Genomic DNA, 23,867 nt, shown 5'->3' on the forward strand with positions numbered 1-23,867 from the left:
TTTGAAAGGCGGCGGTTTCACCTGAAAGGATATTCTGAATCAGTGATCTCCACTATGCTTCAGGCTAGGAGACCTTCTCTGTCTTTTTGCATATGGTAGGGTTTGGAAGGTTTTTGAGTCCTGTGTCTATAGCAGGATCTGGTACTGTTGTCGTGAGAGTTCCTCACATTTTGTCCATTCTACAACAAGGTTTGTCCAAAGGCCTAGCCTATAGTTCGCTTCGCGTTCAGGTGTCGGCCTTGGATGGTCTTCGGGGCAAATTTCAGGGAAGGTCTTTGGCCACTCATCCCGATGTCGTGCATTTTCTGAAGGGCCAAGTATTTGTGGCCTTCGGTTCTGAAGTTGTGTCCAAATTGGAACCTCAATTTGATCTTGAAGGTTCGCTGCAGCACACCCTTTGAGCCCTTAAGATGATCCTCAGTGAAGGACTTGACATTGAAGACAGTTTCCTGGTGGCTATTTGTTCGGCCAGGCGGATTTCCGAACTTCAGGTGCTTTCTTGTCGAGATCCATTTCTGTGTATTGCGGAGGACAGGGTGACCTTACGTATGGTTCCCTCCTTTTTGCTGAAAGTGGTGTCTTCCTTTCATGTGAATCAGATAGTTGAGCTGCCAACCTTTCCGGATTGGTCGCGTGGGTCTCCTCAAGATAGGGATCTGCATCTCCTGGACATACACTGTTGCGTTATTTGAAAGTCACTAATAGCTTTCGGAGGTTGGATCACCTTTTTATGTGGTTCAGTGGAGCAAAAAGAGGGGAGAAAGCCTCTAAGGCTACGATTTCTAGATGGCTGGATATATTTGGATGTTCGGCCTATATCTGTAAGGTTTGTGAAATTCCAGCGGGTCTCAAGATGCATTTGACTTGGGCACAAGCAACCTTCTGGGCGGAGTGTCAGTTGGTGGCTCCTCAGGAGATATGTAGGGTCACGGTGTGGTGTTGGTTACATGCTTTCACCAAACATTACTATTTGGATATTCGAGCGCAGGAGGGATGCGTCTTTTGGTGAGAGTGTGTTAAGAGTGGGTCTTTCGGGTGCCTGCTCAGTATAGGGGTGCTTAGGTACATCCTACTTGTCTGGACTGATCTGGGTATGTTCAGGAAAGGAAAATTGGTTCTTATCTTCTAATTTTCATTCCTGTAATACCACAGATCAGTCAAGTTACCCACCCGTTGTTGCGACCAAAAGACTAAATTTCCTGGTGAAGGATAGCCAGTATACATCAAGTGCCTTTTGTTGTCACACAGTTAAAAAAAAAAAAAAAAAAAAGTTGTATTTCCTTTTCTGAGTAAGCGGTTAGCAGGCCTTTGCCTGGTATTGTTTGGCTTGCCAATTCAGGGATTTCCAACCCAAGGATGGATTTTCTTGTTCGTCCTAAAAAGGGGGGAATGAGATCTACTTTTTGGCTTGGGTACAGGTCAATACTGAGGGGACTGCAGGTGGCACACTCAGATATGTAGCAATGTCTCAAAGTTTTGTTCTCTGCCTCCATCTGCTGGTAGCATAAACGTACTTGTCTGGACTGATCTGTGGTATTACAGGAATGGAAATTAGCAGATAAGAACCAATTTTCCTATTTGAGATACATCTAAGAAATTCTGGTCTTCATGGATAGTGGGAAAATTGAGAACAACCTGCACACATTAATTTATTTAAAAATTCCAGATTAGATATGGGACAATAATTTTGCACTTTGAGGATCTAAATGATATTTTTTAACAAAGGAGAAGCAAAGTTTTCTTAAGTTCCAGTGGAAAAAACACCTGATGATAATACACTGCAAAGATTCAACTAAAATATCTGAACACACTCTGATCAATTGAGCTGGTCACAGGTCCAGACAGCAGTTACTGAGATTAGCCTTCATTGGTATCTCTGAAGTTTAATTTCCAGAGACTAATTTAAAGGAACCAGAACTGGGAATAAGACAAGAAGATACAGACACTAAAATGGGAGGAGTCGCTAAATGCAAATTATCTAATAAAATATATGATAAATAATTCACAGGTTGGAATAGAGGGAAAATTACTATCCATACATCCCTTTGTTTTGGGTTTTCAATGTAGAAAAATATTTTTATGAAAAAAAAATGTACTTATTTTTATCTTTGAAACAGGCGGGAACAATCAAGACTGCAGTTACTGGGACCAGTATAACAACTGGTGAGATGTGTAATGTAGCACGTTTTTGTGACTTCAGGAGAACCATGTGCCTTTAGGATGAGCTGACATCTGCCTTTTCTTTGGATTTCAGCTACAGTGAGCGGGAATGTTATCGTAAACACAGTTGCGGGAGTGCCTTCTGCTACCTTCCAGCCTATTAATAAGCGCCTGGTGTCTCCAGTGGTAACAGGGACGGTGACAGTGAGTATTGCTAAACTGTTAATCCCATCATGTCGCTACTGGGGCAAGCCAATGGCTTCTAGGTGGAAAGGTTGGGTCCATAGGCAGCCACGGCCTAGCTTTTCATAGGGTCTTAGAGAATGAAGCTAACGTGATTTATTCCAGAAGAGCGCACAAGTTGACAAAAAAGAAAAAAAAGGAAAAATTATTTTTAAAATGAATTAATTAAAAATCACTTCTATTCCGCCTTTACTCACAATGTGATTCAAGGCAGATTACATGTCAAACATTCACAATACCTTGACCAACAAATAAACAACATGACAAATCTTAAAATTAGTCAGTATTAAATTATAAAATAAAATAATATTTGTAAGCTTCATTAAAAAGCAGAGCCTTCAATTGTTTTCTAAAAATCTTTAAGTCCCTCTCATCTCTCCTATTGGCTGGTAACACATTCCATAGTTGGGGACCCACATATGAAATAGCTCTCATCTGCTTTTGGCATAATTAATCCTTAAGAGTTGTAACATTGATAATTTTGTGGCAATAGACTGTATAGTGCATGTAGGCACAGACTGCCTCCCAAGGAGTAAAAATATCCTTATAGGTACTTATGCAATGCTAACATTTGAAATTGAACTCTCCACATCATCTGTAAACAATGAAGCTGTCTCAGTACAGGGGAGTTCCTGTTCGTACCCCAGATCAGTCGAGACAGTGGGTTTTGCATCCCTTCCGACAGATGGAGGCAGAGAACTGGTGGTGCTGGAGAGTCTGCGTTATCCGTGGTTTGCGGATCTGGTTCAGCATGCAATTGATGGGTTCCTGAGATTGGCTTATTTGCAAGGGCAAAGGCAAGGTTCTTTCCCTGTACGTACCCGGATCAGTCCAGACTGTGGGTTATGCCTCCCTTCCAGCAGATGGAGACAGAGAAAAACTTGAAGGGCACCCTCTCTTAACCTGGTGTGCCACCTGCATCCCCTCAGTATTTCTCTGTCTCCAGCAGATGGAGGTGGTGCAAACCCTGCAGTCTTGCCCTGATTCTGGGGTTAAGGCACTTTCCCTTTAAAAAAAAACAAAACAGAAGCAGAGGCTTTATGTAACTCTGAATCAAGCAAAAAAAAAAAAAAAAAGAAGCAGTCAAAAACTAATCGAGCAGAGAAACTCTTCCAATCCAGGGAGTAGGCAGGTCCTGCAGGATCATCCCCTCTGGTAGCAGGTGTAGGAGCTGGGGTTGGTTACCCCACGGAGCTCCTGGCAGGTAAGGTGCCAGGGGAAAAAGATTACCGGTGGTCCGGTCCCTCACTCCCCCTGTGGCACTGACCTGATTAACATAATATAAAAAAAAAAAAAAGTCAAACAGCCTGTTAGCCTTCCTTACCGGCTGCAGTGCTTAAGGAATCAGGTGCAGTGTCGCCATGTTTCTGTTAATTTACAGGCTCCCTGCCATTCACTACTGCCACATTTCTCCTTCCTCGATGCCGCGGCCATCTTGCTGCGCTGCCTGTGGGGAGTCCTAGAAACTCTCCCGTTCAGGCCTTTGCTCGCGCTGCCTTCCTGGAGGTGAAGGCAGCTCATTTTTAATGACGGCAAGCTCAGCAAAGCCCCGAGGTGCACCGAAGAGATCAGCACCTCGGGAGCCTCGGGCTGATCCGTTCCCACTTGGTGCAGGAACGGCAGCCATTTTAAACACATTTGCTGAAGCGCAGGCATGAGCTATGGGGGCAGGGGAGCTTCCTCCAGCCTTATCCCCAGTTCCTTCCAATCCTGGAGATCCTTCTGATCCGGACCAGGACGATTTGGACGGAGATCCCGACTCCCCAGGGGGGATGGGTCCAGTTCTAACCCCTTTTCGTTGGATTTTGTCCTCCTTATGCATAAAGCATTTTTAGCTTTGCAGTCTCAGCAGAGTGGTGCTTTGCCTTTGAGACATCCACAGGGACTGCCCCTCAAAGTAGCCAAGCGCCTAGATATACCAGCATCTCTGTGGGTTGCAAAGTTGCGGGGGTCCCTTCTGGAGGGTCTGGACAATGGGGCTGCGGACGCAGTGGCTTCTGCTTTGCCTCCTGCCGGCATGGGGTCTGAAGAGGACCTGGGAAAGCAGGCTCCTCTGGACGGAGATGACCCGAAGGTGGTCCGACTGTTTCTCAAGGAAGAGTTGGAGCCTCTTATTCCCTCTGTCCTATCAGAACTCGAAGTGGAACTTCCTCAACATACTCCACCACAGGATACCGTGAACCCACTCCAAGCAGGGTTGCGGGCTCCGACCAAAGCCTTTCCTTTCCATCCCATGTTCCAGCAGCTGATGACCCGAGAGTGGGACGTTCCAGATGCTGGCTTAAGGGTTGGATAAACTTTATCCTTTGCTCGAGGAGTCCCCGGAACTCCTGAAGTCCCCCAAGGTAGACGCTTCAGTATCGGCGATTATGAAGTGGACCACAATTCCAGTCGCAGGAGCGGCGGCTCTCAAGGATCTTCAGGATAGGAAGCTTGAAGTCCTTGTCAAGCGCATCTTTGAGGTTTCGGCCCTAGGTATCTGAGCAGCGGTGTGCAGTAGTTACATGCTCCGGGCGAGCCTCCGATGGGTCCAACAATTACTAACATCCAGGGATCTCACTCCGGGCGAGTCAGAATAAGCGCAGAACGCTTAGAAGCTCTGGTGGCATATGGCGCTGATGCACTGTATGACCTCCTCCGCACTTCATCTCGCACCATGTCGTCCGCTGTATCGGCAAAGCGTCTCCTCTGGCTGCATAACTGGTCAGCAGACGTTTCATCCAAAGCTCAGTTAGGTGCTCTACCGTTTAAAGGCAGGTTTCTCTTCAGTGACGACTTAGAGGAGTTGATAAAGTCCCTGGGTGAAAACAAAGTTCACAAGTTGCTGGAGGACAAACCAAAGCCTTTCAGAGGCTTTTCGTCGACCCGCTCACGTTTTCGGGGTCAGCGGAGGTTTCGTCAGAGCAGACAGTAGCCGGCAGGTCAACGCCAGCCTATGGCCAGGCCTCAATCCTGGAACACTTCCTTTCAAGGCTGCAGAACGTCTCGTGAAGGAGGACCTGCCACGTCCCTTGCCTCCAAAACTCCTCAATGAGATACGGCCGGCCCATCCCTCGATTCCTCGGGTTGGGGGTGATTATCCCAGTTCCACGAGGCATGGGCCAGAATACCCTCCAATCAGTGGGTCCTAAGCATCATAGATCACGGCTACGCTTTGGAATTTGCTCGGCCTCTCCCAAGATTTTTTTATGAGCGTGGGCCAAGGGGCAGATCGTTCGACAGACCCTCGACCGCCTGCTGTCTCTTGGGGCAATAAAGCCTGTCCCTCCAGAGCACTGGAAGATGGGGTGATATTCCATCTACTTCGTAGTCCCAAAGAAGGAGGGATCCTTCCGACCTATTTTAGACCTCAAAAAGGTAAACCAGGCTCTCAAGATACCGCATTTCCTCATGGAAACTCTTCGCTTAGTTATCGCGGCAGTCCGCAAAGGTGAGTTCTTAGCGTCCCTGGACCTAATGGAAGCATACTTGCACATACCCGTTCGCGAGGATGATCAGAAATTTCTTCGCTTCATGATCCTGGGGATGCATTTCCAGTTCTGCGCTCTGCTGTTCGGTCTAGCTACGGCCCCCCGCATGTTCACCAAAGTCATGGTGATGGCAGCGGCCCTGAGGAGGCAAGGGCTTCTGATTCATCCCTACCTGGGCTACTGGCTCATCAGAGTGAAATCGAGGGATCTCTGTATAGAAGCTATCAGCAAGGTAGTCAATCTTTTGGAGTCGCTCGGCTGGGTGATCAATCAAGCCAAAAGCAATTTTATCCCTTCTCAGTCGATGGACTTCCTGGGGGCCCCATTCAATACCAGTGTTGGGAAAGTTTTTCTCCCCCCGGACTGACTGACCAAATTGATGGAGCAAGTTCAGCGCGTGTTGTCACTTCCGCTACCCAAAGCCTGGGACTATCTTCAGGTCCTCGGCTCCATGGCATCCACTCTGGAGGTGGTTCCTGGGCTTTTGCTCATATGAGACCATTACAACAAGCATTGTAATGGGGATGGAACAGCTCCCCTATGAGGAAAGGCTGTTCAGCTTGGAGAAGAGACAGCTGAGGGGGGATATGATAGAGGTCTTTAAGATCATGAGAGGTCTTGAACGAGTGCATTATCTGTCAGGCAAGCACATACACACTGCTATCACAACCATAAGAAGGACCAGAGCAAACCACAAGAAACCCCTGCCAATTTTCCCTAGGGATGAGAGCCAGTTTACCATCTGTTCCCACCAGGTAGACCAATGGTCATACTTTGGGACAGACGCTGCTGCCTTGGCACGTTCAACCGAATCCATCACTAATTCAGAATTATCATCAACGAAAACACAACATTGTCCTTTTTACAATAGCACATACTCCGCCTTGGGATAAACCTCTAATTAATCCTGATGGAAGAGAGAATTGCAACAGCCGTTAGATTTCGTTAATTCTAACAAAACCTCCCCACTTACTGAAGGCCAGAATGTAGGGTTAGCCATTACAGGTGTCATTCCATTAGTTACAGGGGTTCCTTTTTCAATTTATGGTACGAAAATATAGCACTTACAAGCCATTTTAGAAGTTATGGCTTATGAGTATAAGTATGCTTTTAACTAAACTATTAATGAATTATCACAGCTAAGGCTTTATAGTATGCAGAACGAATGGCATTAGATTATCTGTTATCCCAAGGTGGAGTATGTGAGGTTGTAAAAGGACAATGTTGTGTTTTCTTTGATGATAATTCTGAATTAGTGATGGATTTGGTCGATCACACCTAGGTGGCAGCGTCTGTCCCCAAGTATAACCATTGGTCTACCTGGTGGGAACAGCTGGTAAACTGGCTCACATCCCTAAGGGAAACTGGCAGGGGTTTCTTGTGGTTTGCTCTGGTCCTTCTTATGGTTGTGATAGTGTGTATGTGCTTGCCTACATTATTGCAAGTCCGTGTTCTGGCATGCTTACTGGGAAGAACTGTCAGAATGTGTATATATATATACAGAACCTAAAGAGGTTTGTCAAGTTGTGGTTAGCCCCTTGGGTTGATTTGTGTTTTTTCTGTTTTGGGGGGGTGGGGGCTCCAACCTTTGGGTTTGGCGTTCACCCTCATTTTGGGGGTTGTTGAGGAGTTGATACTCTACAGTTGGCTTTGGTACAGGACAATACGGAGGACTGCAGGTGGCACTCTTGGTTATGTAGCAGTGCCTCAACGTTTTTAGTTCTCTGCCTCCATCTGCTGCTAGGGATGCAAAACCCACTTGTCTGGTCTGATCTGTGGTACTTCAGGAACGAAAACTAGCAGGTAAGAACCAATTGTCCTATTTGTTCACTTATTCTCTTACCAGAAAGGAGCCTAGCTGCAGCATGCTGAATTAAATGAAGTAGATGCAGTAATTTATGTGGGAGCCCCCTGTAAATCTGTTACAGTAATTATGCTGGCCAAAGATTGCAGTTTGTACCATTTTTTAAAATAAGTTTGGGGCCAGCATATGTTGCATGGGTCTTAACATTTGAAGCTTTTAAAATGCTACTTTTATTATATGCTGTACTTGTGATTTAAAAGATAGATGAGAATCTAAGTAGACCCCAAATTTCTCGCTTCGGTTTTAACCGTGAGTTGTATGTCTGTACATTTTAACACCAAATAAAGGTTTTATTTTTTATTTAAGACTTCGGGTGGCACTGCAGCTCAGGTGGTCCATACCCAACAGCGAACAGTCGCAGTGTCAGCCGCTCCGGCAGAAGTGGTAACCATAGCAACCAACCAGAGTGTGCGAGCTGTAACCCCGGTAACTGCGTCAGCAGTCGTGTCCACCAGCCTGACACCGGCCCAGGCCCGCTCCTTGGTCACCCAGGGGACAGCAGGTAACAGTGCTTCCTATCTTTATTGTACTGGAAGCCCCTGAATCTTCCCCTATCTTAGGTCCAATTACTGTGATCAGAAGGTGCGCCTCTCTTAGCAGTAAAAGGATCCTCAGTCATTTCTGGTGGAAAGGAAAATCTCATATTCATTTTTTTTTGGCAGCTACGACTACAAGCGTTCAGCTCACTGGTAAATCAATTACACCAGCCCACTTCCAGCTACTTCGGCAGCAGCAGGCCACACAGGTGCAAGTACCACAGCTCCAGGCCCAGACTCAGGCCCAGATAAAGACTGTTGGAAAGTTATCGCAGGTAGGGAAGTATTAATGCATACTACAAGTTGTGTTTATCTGCACAACTGATCATCTTTTACTATTTTAGAATTCAAAATTGTTTGTAATTTTATATGTAGTAAGAAAAAAATGTTTAGCTGTGTAAAAAAAACTGCACAGCTCATAGGTCTATGGATAGATTCTCATTCATTTCTAAAACCTTTAAGGCTTGTAACATGTGAAGAATGTATAATATATTATGGCTTCATTTCTTTGTGGAGCAAAAACCATTAATCAAGAGTATTTAGATTGAATTTAATAAATGCAGGCCATAGGCCTAAACTTAAATCTTTTGAAAAGAGGAGAAATGGAGGATAATTTTAAAAACTAGGAAAAATCCTCTTGAGGAGCTGCACAGGAGGGTCATTGGAATAGAAAAGTCAAATGTGTGTGTCTTTTTCAGGAGCAGCTGCTAAAACTGCAGAAACAGAAACTGCAGCTCCCCCAGCAGCAAGCAGGGCAGCCGGGAGCTCAGCAGAACGCCCCCGTGACCGTACAGCAGCAGGCGCAGCAGTCCCCCCAGATCACCACTGTGACCACAGCCAGGCCCGGGGCTGTGCTCACTGGCACCACGGTGGCAAACCTCCAGGTGGCTCGGCTGGTACGTCACAAGGCAAGCAATCTGATTAAAAGTGAGCATTTCCTAGCATGTAGCCAGATGGACTCAGGACCAATGGGTTATGCTCCCCTGCTAATAGATGGAGACAGAGTCAGATTTCAATGTTGACGTCACCCTAGATACACCCCTGCAGTGACCTCAGCCCTTCAGTATTTCTCCTTCCAGATGGTGGACGTACCTCTCCTATGAGGATTGCTGTACTTTTTGGAAGGAGAAATTCTACATTTAAATTGGAGAAAATATTGAGCCCCGCTCCCAGTTAAGAATTCCTGAGGTGATTTCCAAGCTCCCTCAGAGGTGTGGCTTGGACCTGTAGCTGGCTCCTGGTATGGACTTTGCTGATTAAGCAGCTGAAAGGCAGTGGGTGCAGGAAGCCGAGCGCGGCGGTAATGGCCAAAGCCCTCTCTCCCCGCAGCTGTAGACCGTCTCTATACTCAGCCAGTAAGTGCTGAGCCCAGGTAAGTGAAAAAAAAAAAGAGAGAGAGAGATGATTTACCTCCCGATTCAGAGACATTTGGAGGGGTTTTGGTAAGACTTCCTCCGGTCTCCTAGCTTGGTGCGCTGTACCGACATCATTCCTAATCCCGTTGGGGTAAGGGTAAGTGGGCTTCCGAGCGGGTTGAGTAGCCCCCTGGTGGGCTAGGCCTTGCTTTTAGGCTTGGCCACCACACTGAGTGGTAGGCCATGGCGGCGCCATCTTGCACGCATCTTTGTGCATGCCGTGTTGCCCACCATAAAACTTAAGAACTTGCAGTGTGTCGGCTCTTTGCACGTGCTGTACACATAACTTTACAGGTAAAGCCGGGTGCACAGGCTGTGTGTTCGCCTTATTTATTTATTTATTTATTTATTTAAACAGTTTTATATACCGACAACCGTTTGCACATCGTGTTGGTTTACTTGTAACTTAGTAACCAAGGTATAAGTAGGCATTGCCGCATCCTGCCTAGGCACCCGAAATCTGTGTGCATAAAATTTTAAGCACGAGCCGACAGAACACGCAGTTACCGCTGCCAATGTCTCCTGCAGCCAAGAAACATAAGCGCCTTTCTCTCTGCGCTGCATTTCATATTCGGGCTTCACAGTCTAACCTGGATTCCAACTTATGTCAGCACTGTGAGGAAGCCTAGGGAGAGTTGGCTTCCCCGGACTTTGCTAAGCTCAGCTCCTATTCAGAGGGTGGGTTAGCCACAACTTTAACTGGAAGTACCCTGGATCTGAGTACCCCCGGGACTGGGTTATCCATGGGAGAGAGAAATTCAGCAGCACCTACATCATTACCTTCTGGACTAGGTATGGACCCGGCTGCCTTCTCTTGGGTGGATATTTTCCAGGGCCTTCAAGCCTTCGCAAAGGCGCAGACTGCTACCTCACTTGCTCCTGTCCAGACAGAACCTCAGTCGGTAAGCCCCTCCCACTCACAGTCCTATCAGCAGACCTCAAGGCATGCCTCGTCTCAACAAGGGTACCCTTGGCAGGGTCCCGGATGGCACGGAGGAAGAAGAGTATACAGATTCCTTGGAAGATGGGGAAATTCCTCCTGGTTTAGAACTTTATCGGACCATGTTACGGTTTTTCTGTAGAGACGAATTGCCGGCCCTGGTTTCCCAGACCTGAAGATGCTGGGAGTCCCTGGGATGGACTCTATGATGGAACCAAAGAAGAATCCCATTGTGATTTCTGTATGGAAAGCCTGTTGCTACTTTCCAGTACTGGAAGCCAGCCACGAGTTGACTGACCTGGAATGGGATGCCCCAGAAGCAAGTTTTAAAGGAGGACGAGCATTAGAAGTTCTATACCCACTGGATCTGGCAGTGAGGGAGTGTTTGCGTTTCCCTAAAGTGGGTGTACTAGTCTGTGCCATCTCTAAGTGAACAACTATTCAGTGGAGGGAGGAGCAGCCTTAAAGGATGCACACAATAGAAGGATGGAATCCACCCTTAAACAGACCTTTGCCGCAGTAGCAATGACCTTGCAGATTGCTTCTTGTTGTGCCATGGTAGCTCATTTGTGCCTACTCTCTCAGGAGTGGATTCCAGACTGGTTATGGAAACCACCACCACCTTTTTAGCTGAAGCGGACTTGGATCTAGTCTATACTTCGGCCGGAGAAGTGGGCACAGTGGTGGCACTCAAAGACAGCTATGGCTGCAGAATTGGTCAGTAGACGCAACCTCCAAGGCAAATCTTACAAAGATGCCCCTTAAAGGACCACTCCTTCTCGGAAGAGAATTGGAAAAGCTGGGCAGTAAACTGGGCGAATCTCCAGTTCCCCGGCTACCAGAAGATAAAGAGAAAGCAGTTACAGTGGGCCTTGCCAATGAAGGGTCGATCTAGGGGCTCCCATTGCTTTCACCTCTACAGAAACTCGACATTTCACAGGTCTCAGCCCTTTGGGAGGTTTGAGTCCTTTCATAGTCGACAGCCCAAGAGGGGTAGGCTTGGGTTCAGGTTCGTCCCAAGCCCCCACCCCCCCCAATGAAAATGTGCTGACCCACCCTTGGAACAAGGAGAAAGGGGGTCGACTGTCCCTCTTCTACAAGAAGTTGGTTAAGATCACTTCAGTACAAATGGGTGCTAGAGGTCAAATGAGAAGGATATGTGCTGGAATTTCACAGCACTCCTCAGGACATATTCATGATGTCTCCTTGCCACTCCCAGCACAAGAAGCAGGCAGTGGAGACTACTCTTTTAAGGCTCCTCAGAATGAGGGCTATAATCCCAGTACCTGCGCCCCTTGAAAATATGGGGCGTTATTCCATCTATTTCATTATAAACAAGAAGGAAGGTTCCTTTCACCCCATCCTAGACCTCAAGAGCGCCAACCGACATCTACAAGTGAATCATTTCCACGTGGAAACCCTTCGCTCCGTGATAATGGCCGTACAATTGGGACATTCTTAAACTTGATTTAAAATATGTCCACAGTAACTTTTGAAGAGAATACTGAAGGGCTGAGGTCACTGCAGGGGTGTATCTAGGGTGACAACAGCTTTGAAACGTGACTGGCTCCAACTGCTGGTAGGGGAGCAGAAACCCATTGGTCCTGAGTCCTCTTGTCTACACTAAGGAAAACAAAATTATCAGGTAAGTAATTTCTCCAATTCTTTGCTAGGGAAAGGAATCCATTGTGGATTATGGATTACTTTTTCTAAAAAGCAGTTTATTGTTGATTACTTTTAAATTGTTTTAGCATTAGAAAGTGTTTGCTGTTTCTGAGGTAAAACTGAAAATATCATCCCTTTACATCCATAATCTGGAATCTGTTTTTTAAAATACTTTTCCCATGTATGCAGTAACAGGAAGGGCCCCTCTGAGAGTCAGGGTCTCACCTGTTTTCAGGAGTATAGGGACAATCAATAAATTGCTTGAAAAGTTGGGGGGGGAAGCTCAAAAAATGTACATATCACTTTTGGCTTAACAAATAGCCCTGATTAGGTGTTTAAGTCAAAAACAAAATCAGGTGAAGGTTCCCAAGTAAATCTATTCTAAAAAATAGCTGAGAAGCAAATTGTATGATGTACAGCAGGAAATCAGAACACATGGTGTGATACTGTGCTACCCAGCAGTGGGAGTGAAAGAGCTTTTTGGAGCTGTTGCCGTTGTCTTTGAAAATGCTTCTCACTCTTTGCCAGTTTTTTCAGCCTCCAGAGGAAGGGAACAAATTTCACAATGGAATTACACGCACATGTTTCTCATACACTACCAAAATGCAACGAGAGAGAGAGGGACATGCGCCTTTCCTCTTCCTTGGTCTGATTTTTTTTTTTTTTTTGTAAACATATTTTTCTGTATGTTTTACACGTACCCCACTTCGAACGTCTTGCTATGAGTGTGGACAACAAAGTGTTTTAAATAAATAATTTAAGCCTGCTTGGTTATAAAGACCTCCATTTCTGCTCCCCAGCTGCAGGCTCAGGGACAGATCCAGGGGCAGACAGCCCAGACTGCGCAGGTCGCACTGGCTAAGCCTCCTGTGGTGTCAGTTCCAGCTGCCGTCGTATCATCTGCAGGAGTCACGACCCTCCCAGTGACTGTGGCGGGAATCAGCGTTGCTATCGGGCAGCCTCAGAAAGCAGGTATCATTGGACTTTTTTTTATATATTTACAAGTAACCAAATGTAATTGAATGGTACTGCACTGGCATGTTTGCCATTTTTGTTGTGATGACTTTTTAAAATTTGTGGCGAAGATCTTTATCACTTCTTATAGTAACATTGTATAGTTTTAAAGACCATCCCTTATTGACTTTTCTGATGTGCAGATGGCATTTGTCATCTGAATTAGCATTAATAATAAATTAGCATTGTGCAGAATGAAAAATTATAGTTATAAAGAATACCTGATATATTTGCTGGCACAACCCATGTGGCATAAAATTAGAGTCGGCAGAGGAGGAGAAATGGGGGCTGGGAGTTATTGCAGAGTTTTAAATTCAGAGATGTGGAAATCAAGAGTAATGAAGACAAACTATTTAAGATAACTTTTTATTGGACTTAATTTAATTTATGATTTCTATTCATTTTGTGGCTGGTCAATCACTTCAAAGTGGTTGACAGTAAGTTTACTGTGCTAAACAATATGTGTATGTTTGCGGTGCAAGGAGCATTTAGAATGCTAATGTAATCAATTTACATCAAGATTGGTGATAGGTTAGATCGCATTCAAATGTGATTTAAATTATAATTTACTAAAAATCTCAATTATCTAATCCCAGAGTATCATAGTTTATGGAAATCTAACCTCTCAATATTGCAATGTGTGTTCAGCTGGCACAGCTCTTCTGGTCTGTTGTTAATCATCCGGGCTTTGGCTGAGGAGTGCTGCTGTTCCTGCCCAGGTGTCCATTGTTGGCAGCAAGATATGTGTGCCATTAGCATAAATGTGTTCTTTTAGATCAAATTTTCTTACAATAGCTGTGAGAGGCATGAGCTTTACATTTAGCAGAATGGAGGAACCTGGGGAGGTGCTCCATGTCACAAACCAAGGTTTGGAGAATATTGCGTCCCAGGTTATTTTCTGAGTTCTGCCCATTAGGAAGGATTTGAACCAGTTTCCCCAAACTCCTGTGCTTAACTGTCTAGTCAACATAATTTAATGTGTGAAATGCAGCCGGGAGATCAAGGAAGGGGGGATCAGCAGTCTTGATCAACCTTGATCCATCAATAGTATTGTTTTAAGTGATTTCAGTACTGTTTCAGTGCTATATCCTGCATGGAAACTAGATGGGGCTGGGTCTAATCTGTCACTCTCTTCGCAGAAACTCTCTGTTGTGTTGTGACAATGATTTCCAAAAGTTTGGACAACATAGAGGAGATTTCATATTGGGCAGTAGCATGTACATTTCCTAGCGTGTAGCCAGATGGACTCAGAACCAGTGGGTTATGTGCTCCCCTGCCAGCAGATGGAGATGGAGTCAGGTTTCAAAGCTGACATCACCCTAGATACACCCCTGCAGTGCCCTCAGCCCTCCAGTATCTCCCAGTCTGCTAGTAGATGTGGACATGCTTTTCCTGTGGGGAGCGCAGTACCCTTTAGAAGAAGAAATTCTACTTTTAAATTGGAGAAAGATTGAGCCCCGCTCTCCTGCGGTGATACCTAAAGGTCCCTCCCCAAATTGAGAATTCCTGAGGTGAGTTCCGAGATCCCACAGAGGTGTGCTTTGGTCTGGTAGCTGGTTCCTGGTGTGAACTTTGCTGCTGAAGCAGCTGAAAGGCAGTGGGTGCAGGAAGCCGATTGTGGAGGTGATGGCCAAAGCCCTCTCCCCCCGTAGCCGGAGACCGTCTTTGTACTCAGCTGGTAAGCGTTGAGCCCATGTAAGTGTAAAAAAAAAAAAAAAAAAAAGAGGATTCCTCCAATTCAGAGATGGAGGGGTTTCGGTAAGACTTCCTCTGGTCTCCTTGCTCGGCATGCCGTACTGACGTAGTTCCTAATCCCGTTGGGGTAAGGGGAAGTGGGCTTTTGAGCAGCCCCTAGAGGGTTAGGCCCCGCTTTAGGCTCGGTAGGCTCACCAAGTGGTAGGCCATGGTGGCGCCATCTTGCGCACGTTTTTGTGCGTCTTCTATTGTCCACCATAGAGTGTCAGAACACGCTGTGCGCATAACACTGCGCACGAACATACACACACACCTCTCTAGGCACAGAATTTATGTAAAGCCGGGCACACAGGCCATGTGTGCGCCTCGCCACGGCCCGCATAAGCGACCGAAATCTGTGCGCAGAAAATTTTTAAGTGTGACCCGCCTTAACATGCAGCTACCGTCCCTAATGACTCCAGCAGAAAAGAAACTGTCTACTTATGATGGATTCTTCTATCAGATTATTTCAAAATACCACCATGTAATGCCGAAGATAGCTCGAGCCTAGGATATATTATAGACAATGAGACCTCATATATTTTGGCGAGGCTTTTGATGCATTTGCGTATGCCCTCAACGCCTTGAATGATATTGTGCGGTGATAATATTTTGTTACACCATATCAAAATGTTATAATCATTGGTCTCTTTGTCAAGATTTGGTGATAGTTCCTTGCATCAAGGTTACAATATAATGACATGTAATGAGAAAGATAAACACTTATCGTAGCGAAATAGGCAGATGTGCAGCAGGGATAGAGTTCTGGCGTTGGCCCGACACGGCTCGTGTTTCTGGGGAACCTTCTTCAGGGGCCTCCGATTGCCAGTGCTGTAATATAATTTAACAACGTTAGAACTTTTAACGACATGCGATGCATGACTATATGCCTCTATGTACCTACTTATTCCCAAGTCTGCCGTCTCGTTCTGCTACTGGGCTGCAGCGATATTCGGGCAGCAGGATCCGCCATTTTAGACCACAGGTTTTGTACCTACCGCTGGGAGCGGAAACAATTAATGTTGACGTCAAACCACTTAGTCGGATAATTGATTTTATTAAATAAGTGAAGACCATTCTACAGACTCATTAAGACCGGATGGTGATTCTGATGCTAAAGTGAAAATCCACCATTGTTCGCGGAGGTTCAGCAATTGATTGGCATCTCCACCGCGTGAACTTGGTCTTATTTGTTCAAGTATTGTCCATTGAAGTTGATCAAAAGTATGGCCATTTGTGATACATTGATTAACCATGGGTGCCTCCATGTTTACAGTATTGAGGCGGCTACGATGTTCAGTGAGCCTCGTTTTGATTTTTCTACTTGTACGTCCAACATATATTAATTGGCATGGACACTGTATCAGGTAGACCACACATGTGGAATTACACGTGGTTTCTGATCTTTTATAATAAATCTGACCTGTGCGGGGGTGCTGCCAAGACGATCCTTCCATGGTGGAAACGCGGTCAAGGACCAGATACGATCCGCAGTTATAAACTTATCTCAGTATAATCTTACGGAAACCGAAGAGCACGTGCTCAACTTGGGACTGTCGTTTGTTCCACATCAGAGACATGACCCGTTTATGAGTCGTATCATGCTAACTAAATTTATCCGCAAAACTCCAAATAAAATTATATTGTGCCTTAAATGAGATTCCCAGCGACAATGTTTCCATAGTCAGAGGTAAATCCAAATGGACACCACCAGGTCCCATGGACCACAATATTTCCACATTTCGTGATCTTATCATAAAGGACATGGAGACTTTTGAAAATAGTAAAACACATCCATATATTAATTTTTCACATCCTGATCGTCAAGCGTTATGCTCTATAGCCTCAGACCCTACCACAATTATCAAACCAGCAGACAAAGGGGGCAGTATTGTTATGATGGACCGGGACCAATACATCACAAAATTAACCACACATTTATCCAATGTGAAATATTACAAGTTACTTGATGAAGATCCCACGATAGAACTTACTCATATCATCGAAACATTACTGGATGAGAAGGTGACACCATTTCTCACCCGCAAAGAGAGGAATTTTTTATTTCAGCAACATCCTCGTATACCGTTATTATACGGAATACCCAAAGTCCACAAGTCATTAACTGACCCCCCTTTGAGACCCATTGTGTCCAGTAATGGATCCCTACTGGAACCACTAGCTATTTTCCTTGATAAGTTTTTGAAACCTTATGTACAAAAAATGAGATCATATATTCAAGATACCACAGCAGTCTTAAAAGAATTGGCGAATTACACAGTGATATCGGAACCAATTACTCTAGTCACAATGGATGTCGTCTCATTATATACTAATGTGTCCCATGTCACAGCTTTACTGACCATAGAGGAAACTCTCAAAAACAGTATGCAAGGGTCTAGAATCCCATTTTGGTTCATTTATGAGGTAGCGAAATTAGTCATTCAAAAAAATTATTTTTCATTCAACACCCGATTCTACCTACAAATTCACGGCTTAGCAATGGGGTCGTCAGCAGCCCCCTCGGTGGCCAATTTGGTCATGGATAGACTTGAAAGACTCCACATTTACAGATCCCATTGGTTTAATGCTGTGACACTATGGCTCCGTTACATTGACGATCTCCTCATTTTTTGGAAACGAGACACCCTTTCACTCCAAGAATTTTTTATTTGGGTAAACACGGTGGACAAAGACTTAAAATTTACCACACAACAGAGCGATTCACAAATATCTTTTTTAGATATTTCCATTTCCATTTATAATCAGCAATTACATACATCAATTCATCGCAAAGATACTGAAAGAAATAATCTTCTTAGATATCATAGCTTTCACCCCAGAGCATTTAAACAAGGCCTCCCGGGCAGCCAATTTTTTAGGCTTAGACGCCTATGTTCATCTGATGGCGACTTTAAAACTCAAGCAGGTATTCTTGCAGAGCGGTTTTTTTCGCGGGGTTATCCCTATAATGCAGTGTACAAAGCCTTTAAAAGAGCGTGGTACTCGCCACGATCAGCTCTGTTGGAATACAAAATCCAACCACCGGTTACCACGGATATTTGTGTACTTACACACACTGATAAATCTTATTTAATTATGCAAAGCATAAAGAGACACTGGCATGTTTTACAACTACACCATATTTTTTCTGAACACCCGTTGTTTGCGTATCAACGAAGTAAAAATTTAAAAGATTTTGTAGTGCACGCAGCACTTCAAATACAGGAAACAGTGAGACAGCAAGGTAATCACGTTAAATGTGGTAATTGTGGAATGTGTTCTTCCACCATGGAAGGATCGTCATGGCAGCACCCCCGCACAGGTCAGATTTATTATAAAAGATCAGAAACCACGTGTAATTCCACATGCGTGGTCTACCTGATACAGTGTCCGTGCCAATTAATATATGTTGGACGTACAAGTAGAAAAATCAAAACGAGGCTCACTGAACATCGTAGCCGCCTCAATACTGTAAACATGGAGGCACCCATGGTTAATCAATGTATCACAAATGGCCATACTTTTGATCAACTTCAATGGACAATACTTGAACAAATAAGACCAAGTTCACGCGGTGGAGATGCCAATCAATTGCTGAACCTCCGCGAACAATGGTGGATTTTCACTTTAGCATCAGAATCACCATCCGGTCTTAATGAGTCTGTAGAATGGTCTTCACTTATTTAATAAAATCAATTATCCGACTAAGTGGTTTGACGTCAACATTAATTGTTTCCGCCCCCAGCGGTAGGTACAAAACCTGTGGTCTAAAATGGCGGATCCTGCTGCCCGAATATCGCTGCAGCCCAGTAGCAGAACGAGACGGCAGACTTGGGAATAAGTAGGTACATAGAGGCATATAGTCATGCATCGCATGTCGTTAAAAGTTCTAACGTTGTTAAATTATATTACAGCACTGGCAATCGGAGGCCCCTGAAGAAGGTTCCCCAGAAACACGAGCCGTGTCGGGCCAACGCCAGAACTCTATCCCTGCTGCACATCTGCCTATTTCGCTACGATAAGTGTTTATCTTTCTCATTACATGTCATTATATTGTAACCTTGATGCAAGGAACTATCACCAAATCTTGACAAAGAGACCAATGATTATAACATTTTGATACGGTGTAACAAAATATTATCACCGCACAATATCATTCAAGGCGTTGAGGGCATACGCAAATGCATCAAAAGCCTCGCCAAAATATATGAGGTCTCATTGTCTATAATATATCCTAGGCTCGAGCTATCTTCGGCATTACATGGTGGTATTTTGAAATAATCTCCAGCAGAAAAGAAACATAAGTGCTGTTCTCTCTGTGCTGTTTGTCATATTTGCGCTACACAGTCTGACCTGGATTCTTACTTATGTCAGAACTGTGAGGAGGCCCAAGGAGAGCTGACCTCCCCAGACTTTACTAAGCCCAGCTCCTCCCAGTCAGAGGATGTCAGCCACAACCTTAACCGGAAGTACCCCGGATCTGAGTAATCCCAGGTATGGGTCTTCCATGGGAGAGGGAAGTCCAGCGGCACCTACCCCAGTACTTCCTGGGCTAGGCATGGACCCATCTGCCTTCTCTTGGGTGGAATTTTTTCAAGGCCTTCAAGCCTTCATACAGGCACAATCTGCTTCACTTGTCCCTGTCTGGATGGAACCCCAGCCGGTGAGGCTTCCCTCTCCCAGCCCTATCGGCAGGCCTCGAGACATGCCTCGCCTCACCAAGGATATCCCTGGCAGAGACTCGGACAGGACGGATGAAGAAGGGGATCCAGATTCCTTGGAAGATGGGGAAATCCTACCGGGTTTAGAACCATATCGGACCATATTACATTTTTTCCATAGAGATGAATTGCTGGCCCTGGTTTCCCAGACCCTGAAGATTCTGGGAGTTCCTGGGGTGGACTCTATGACGGAATCAAAGAAGAATTCCATTCTCGTTTCTCTACGGAAAGCCTCCAGGAATTGATTGACCTGTAATGGGATGCCCCGAAGCGAGTTTTAAAGATGGACGAGAATAGAAGCTCTATGCCCACTGGATCCGGTGGCGAGAGAGCATCTATGTTTCCCTAAAGTGGATGTGCTGGTCTTTGCCGTTTTGAAGCGAACTATCCCAGTGGAGGACGCAGTGGCCTTGAAGGATGCGCACGACAGGTGGATGGAATCCATCCTTAAACAAGCCTTTGACGCAATAGCAATGACCTTACAGATTGCTTCTTGTTGTACCCTTGTAGCTTGTTTGTCCCTGCTCCTCTCTAGGGAGGTTTATGGAATCCACCACCACCCTTTTAGCTGACGCAGGCTCTGACCTAGTCCGTACCTCAACCAGAGGCGTGGCCTCACTGGTAGCAGCCAGAAGACAGCTATGGCTGCGAAATTGGTCAGCAGATGCAACCTGTAAGGCAAATCTCACAAAGATGCCCTTTAAGGGATCACTCTTCTTTGGAAGCAAATTGGAAAATCTGGCCAGTAAATGGGGTGAATCTCCAGTGCCCTGGCTACCAGAAGATAAGAGAGAGCAGTTATAGTGCCCCTCGCCCATGAAGGGTCGAGTCAGGGGCTCCCAACGCTTTTGGCCCTACAGAAACGACATTTCAGAGGTCTAGGTCCTTTGGGGAGGTCTTAGTCCTTTCGGAATTGACAGCCCGAGAGAGGGGCAGGTTCAGGTTCATCCCGAACCCCCCATTGAACTTTTGCTGTCCCAAAATAGGGGGTCAACTGTCTTTCTACCAATGGTGGGTCAAGATCATTTCAGACAAATGGGTACTGGATGTCATATGGAAAGGAAACATAGAAATGACGGCAGAAGAAGACCAAACGGCCCATCCAGTCTGCCCAGCAAGCTATGCACTTTTTTTTTTAATTTTTATTTCTCTCATACTTCTGTTACTCTTGGCTCTTAGTAACCTTTTGGTTCTATTTCCCTTCCACCCGCACCATTAATGTAGAGAGCAGTGTTGGAACTGCATCCAAATGAATATCTACCATAGTTAGGGGTAGTAACCGCCACAATAAGCAAGCTACACCCATGCCTTTGTTTACCCAGACTATGTAAATCAGTCCTTGTTGGTTATTATCTGTATATAGATCCACCTTTCTTCGTTCCCCCTGCCGTTGAAGCAGAGAGCTATGCTGGATGTGTGTTGAAAGTGAAGTATCAGACTTCCTCCCCTGCCCTAGAAGCAGAGAGCTATGTTGGATTTGCTTGAAGTATCAGACTTCTCCCCTGCCGTTGAAGCAGAGAGCTATGCTGGATGTGTGTTGAAAGTGAAGTATCAGACTTTCTCCCCTGCCGTAGAAGCAGAGAGCTATGTTAGATATGCTTAAAGTATCAGACTTTCTCCCCTGCCTTAGAAGCAGAGAGCTATGTTGGATTTGCTTGAAGTATCAGACTTCTCCCCTGCCGTAGAAGCAGAGAGCTATGTTAGATATGCTTAAAGTATCAGACTTTCTCCCCTGCCTTAGAAGCAGAGAGCTATGTTGGATTTGCTTGAAGTATCAGACTTCTCCCCTGCCGTTGAAGCAGAGAGCTATGCTGGATGTGCATTGAAAGTAAAGTATCTGGCTTATTTAGTTTGGGGTAGTAACCGCCGTAACAAGCAAGCTACTCCCCGCTTTTTGTGAATGCAAATACTTTTTTTCCACACTTCCTCTTGCCGTTGAAGCTTAGAGCAATGTTGGAGTCGCATTAACTGTGTGTATGTTTATTGAATAAGGGTATAATCTCCAGGCAGTAGCCGTCATTCCCGTGAGCCACCCACTCTTCATTCACGTCCTCTAGACTTGATGGATCCACAGTGTTTATCCCACGCCCCTTTGAAGTCCTTCACAGTTCTGGTCTTCACCACTTCCTCTGGAAGGGCATTCCAGGCATCCACCACCCTCTCCGTGAAGAAATACTTCCTGACATTGGTTCTGAGTCTTCCTCCTTGGAGCTTCAACTCGTGACCCCTGGTTCTGCTGATTTTTTTCCGACTGAAAAGGTTTGTCGTTGTCGTTGGATCGTTAAAACCTTTCAAGTATCTTAAAGTTTGAATCAAATCACCCCTGCTCTTTATTTCTTCCAGGGTGTACATATTTAGATTCTTCAATCTCTCCTCATAAGTCATTCACCTTTCTGCTCGCCCTTCTCTGGACCACTTCCATCTTGTCTCTGTCTCTTTGAAGATACGGTCTCCAGAACTGACACAGTACTCCTGGTGAGGCCTCACCAAGGACCTGTACAAGGGGATAATCACTTCCCTTTTCTTACTCGATATTCCTCTCTCAATGCAGTCCAGCATTCTTCTGGCTTTTGCTATCGCCTTGTCACATTGTTTCGCTGACTTCAGATCATTAGACACCATCACCCCAAGGTCTCTCTCCTGCTCCGTGAACATCAGCTTATCCCCCCCCCCCCATCGATACATGCTGGAATTTTACAGCGCTCCTTGAGACATGTTGATGTTGTCTTCATACCACTCCCAGCACAAGAAGCAGGCAGTGGAGTCCACTTTGGTAAGGCTTCTCAGGTTGAGGGCTATAATTCCAGTACCTGCACCCTAGGAAAATACGGGGCATTATTCCATCTATTTCATTGTACCCAAGAAGGAGGGTTCCTTTTGCCCCATCCTGGACCGCAAGAGTGTCAACAGACATCTACGAGTCATTAATTTCTTTATTGAAACTTTGCGCTCTGTGATAATGGCCGAACAGCCGGGAGAGGTCCGAGGCCTACCTTCATATTCCAATCCAGCAAGAACATCAACGCTTTCTGTGCTTTGCGATTCTGAGCCACCATTAACAGTTCCAGGCGCTGCCCTTTGGCCTGGCCACCACCCCCAGAACATTTTCCAAGATTATGGTGGTTGTAGCGGCTGCACTGAGAAAAGAGGGAATCTTGGTGACCCATACTTGGACACCTGGTTGATCTGGGTAAAGTCAGTGGAAGAGAGTCTCCAGGTGACCAGCAGGGTGATCTCCCTGCTTCAGGAAGTTGGTTGGGTCGTAAACATGGACAAAAGCAGTCTCAAACCCTCCCAGTCCTTGGAATATCTGGGAGTCCGATTCAACACCAAGCAGGACAAGGTCTTCCTCCCATCCACACGGATAAGGAAGTTGATGAAACAAGTGCGTTGGTTAACGAACACGATACGCCTGACGGTATGGAGCTATCTTCAACTCGATTTGATGGCGTCCACCCTGGAGGTAGTTCCGTGAGCGAGGGCATACATGCGACCACTTCAACACTCCCTCCTGTCATGTTGGAAACCTCTGTCTCAAAGCTACTCGATTCACCTCCACCTACCGATGGAAGTATGTTCTTGGCTAGAGGAAGCTCACCTGGGCAAGGGTGTAACCCTATTCCCACCAAACTGGCTGGTCCTCATGACAGAATCGAGCCTCCGGGGCTGGGGAGCTTACTGTCAGGAACTTGACAGCCCAGGGGCGCTGGACCAAGGACGAGGCACTCTGGAACATAAACCGCCTGGAAGCCCGGGCAGTCAGATTGATGTGTCTACAGGTCAGCCACATACTCCAGGGTCAAGCGGTCCACATAATGGCCGACAATGCAACAATGGCAACCTACATCAACCACCAGGGAGGAACCAAGAACCAGCAAGTGTCACAGGAGATGGATCTCCTTATGGAATGGGTGGAAACACATCTACAGATGATCTCGGCTTCCAACATCACAGAAAAAGACAACTTCAGAGCAGACTTTCTAAGTAGGGAGATTCTGGATCCAGGAGAATGGGTGTTGTCAGCGAAAGCCTTTCAGCTGGTGGTAGATTGCTGGGGCCTCCTATCCATCGACTTGCTGGGCGCATCTCACAATGTGAAGGT

General features: G+C 45.7%; 1 protein-coding gene across 13 annotated transcripts in view; it reads left to right on the plus strand.

The window, feature by feature from the left end:
- Positions 1 to 23,867, plus strand: part of EP400 (E1A binding protein p400) — a 307,683-nt gene that overhangs the window by 273,606 nt on the left and 10,210 nt on the right. For 12 of the 13 annotated variants that reach the window (XM_029619359.1, XM_029619360.1, XM_029619358.1 and 9 more), the window contains 6 exons: positions 2,118 to 2,163; positions 2,255 to 2,364; positions 8,044 to 8,239; positions 8,400 to 8,548; positions 8,972 to 9,181; positions 13,094 to 13,265. In XM_029619359.1, the coding sequence (XP_029475219.1) occupies positions 2,118 to 2,163; positions 2,255 to 2,364; positions 8,044 to 8,239; positions 8,400 to 8,548; positions 8,972 to 9,181; positions 13,094 to 13,265 (883 nt within the window). The remainder of the gene's footprint in view (positions 1 to 2,117; positions 2,164 to 2,254; positions 2,365 to 8,043; positions 8,240 to 8,399; positions 8,549 to 8,971; positions 9,182 to 13,093; positions 13,266 to 23,867) is intronic. The other variant, XM_029619364.1, reaches the window with a different exon arrangement.

Source organism: Rhinatrema bivittatum, chromosome 11, assembly GCF_901001135.1.
Source record: "Rhinatrema bivittatum chromosome 11, aRhiBiv1.1, whole genome shotgun sequence".
Classification (NCBI taxonomy): Eukaryota; Metazoa; Chordata; class Amphibia; order Gymnophiona; family Rhinatrematidae; genus Rhinatrema; species Rhinatrema bivittatum.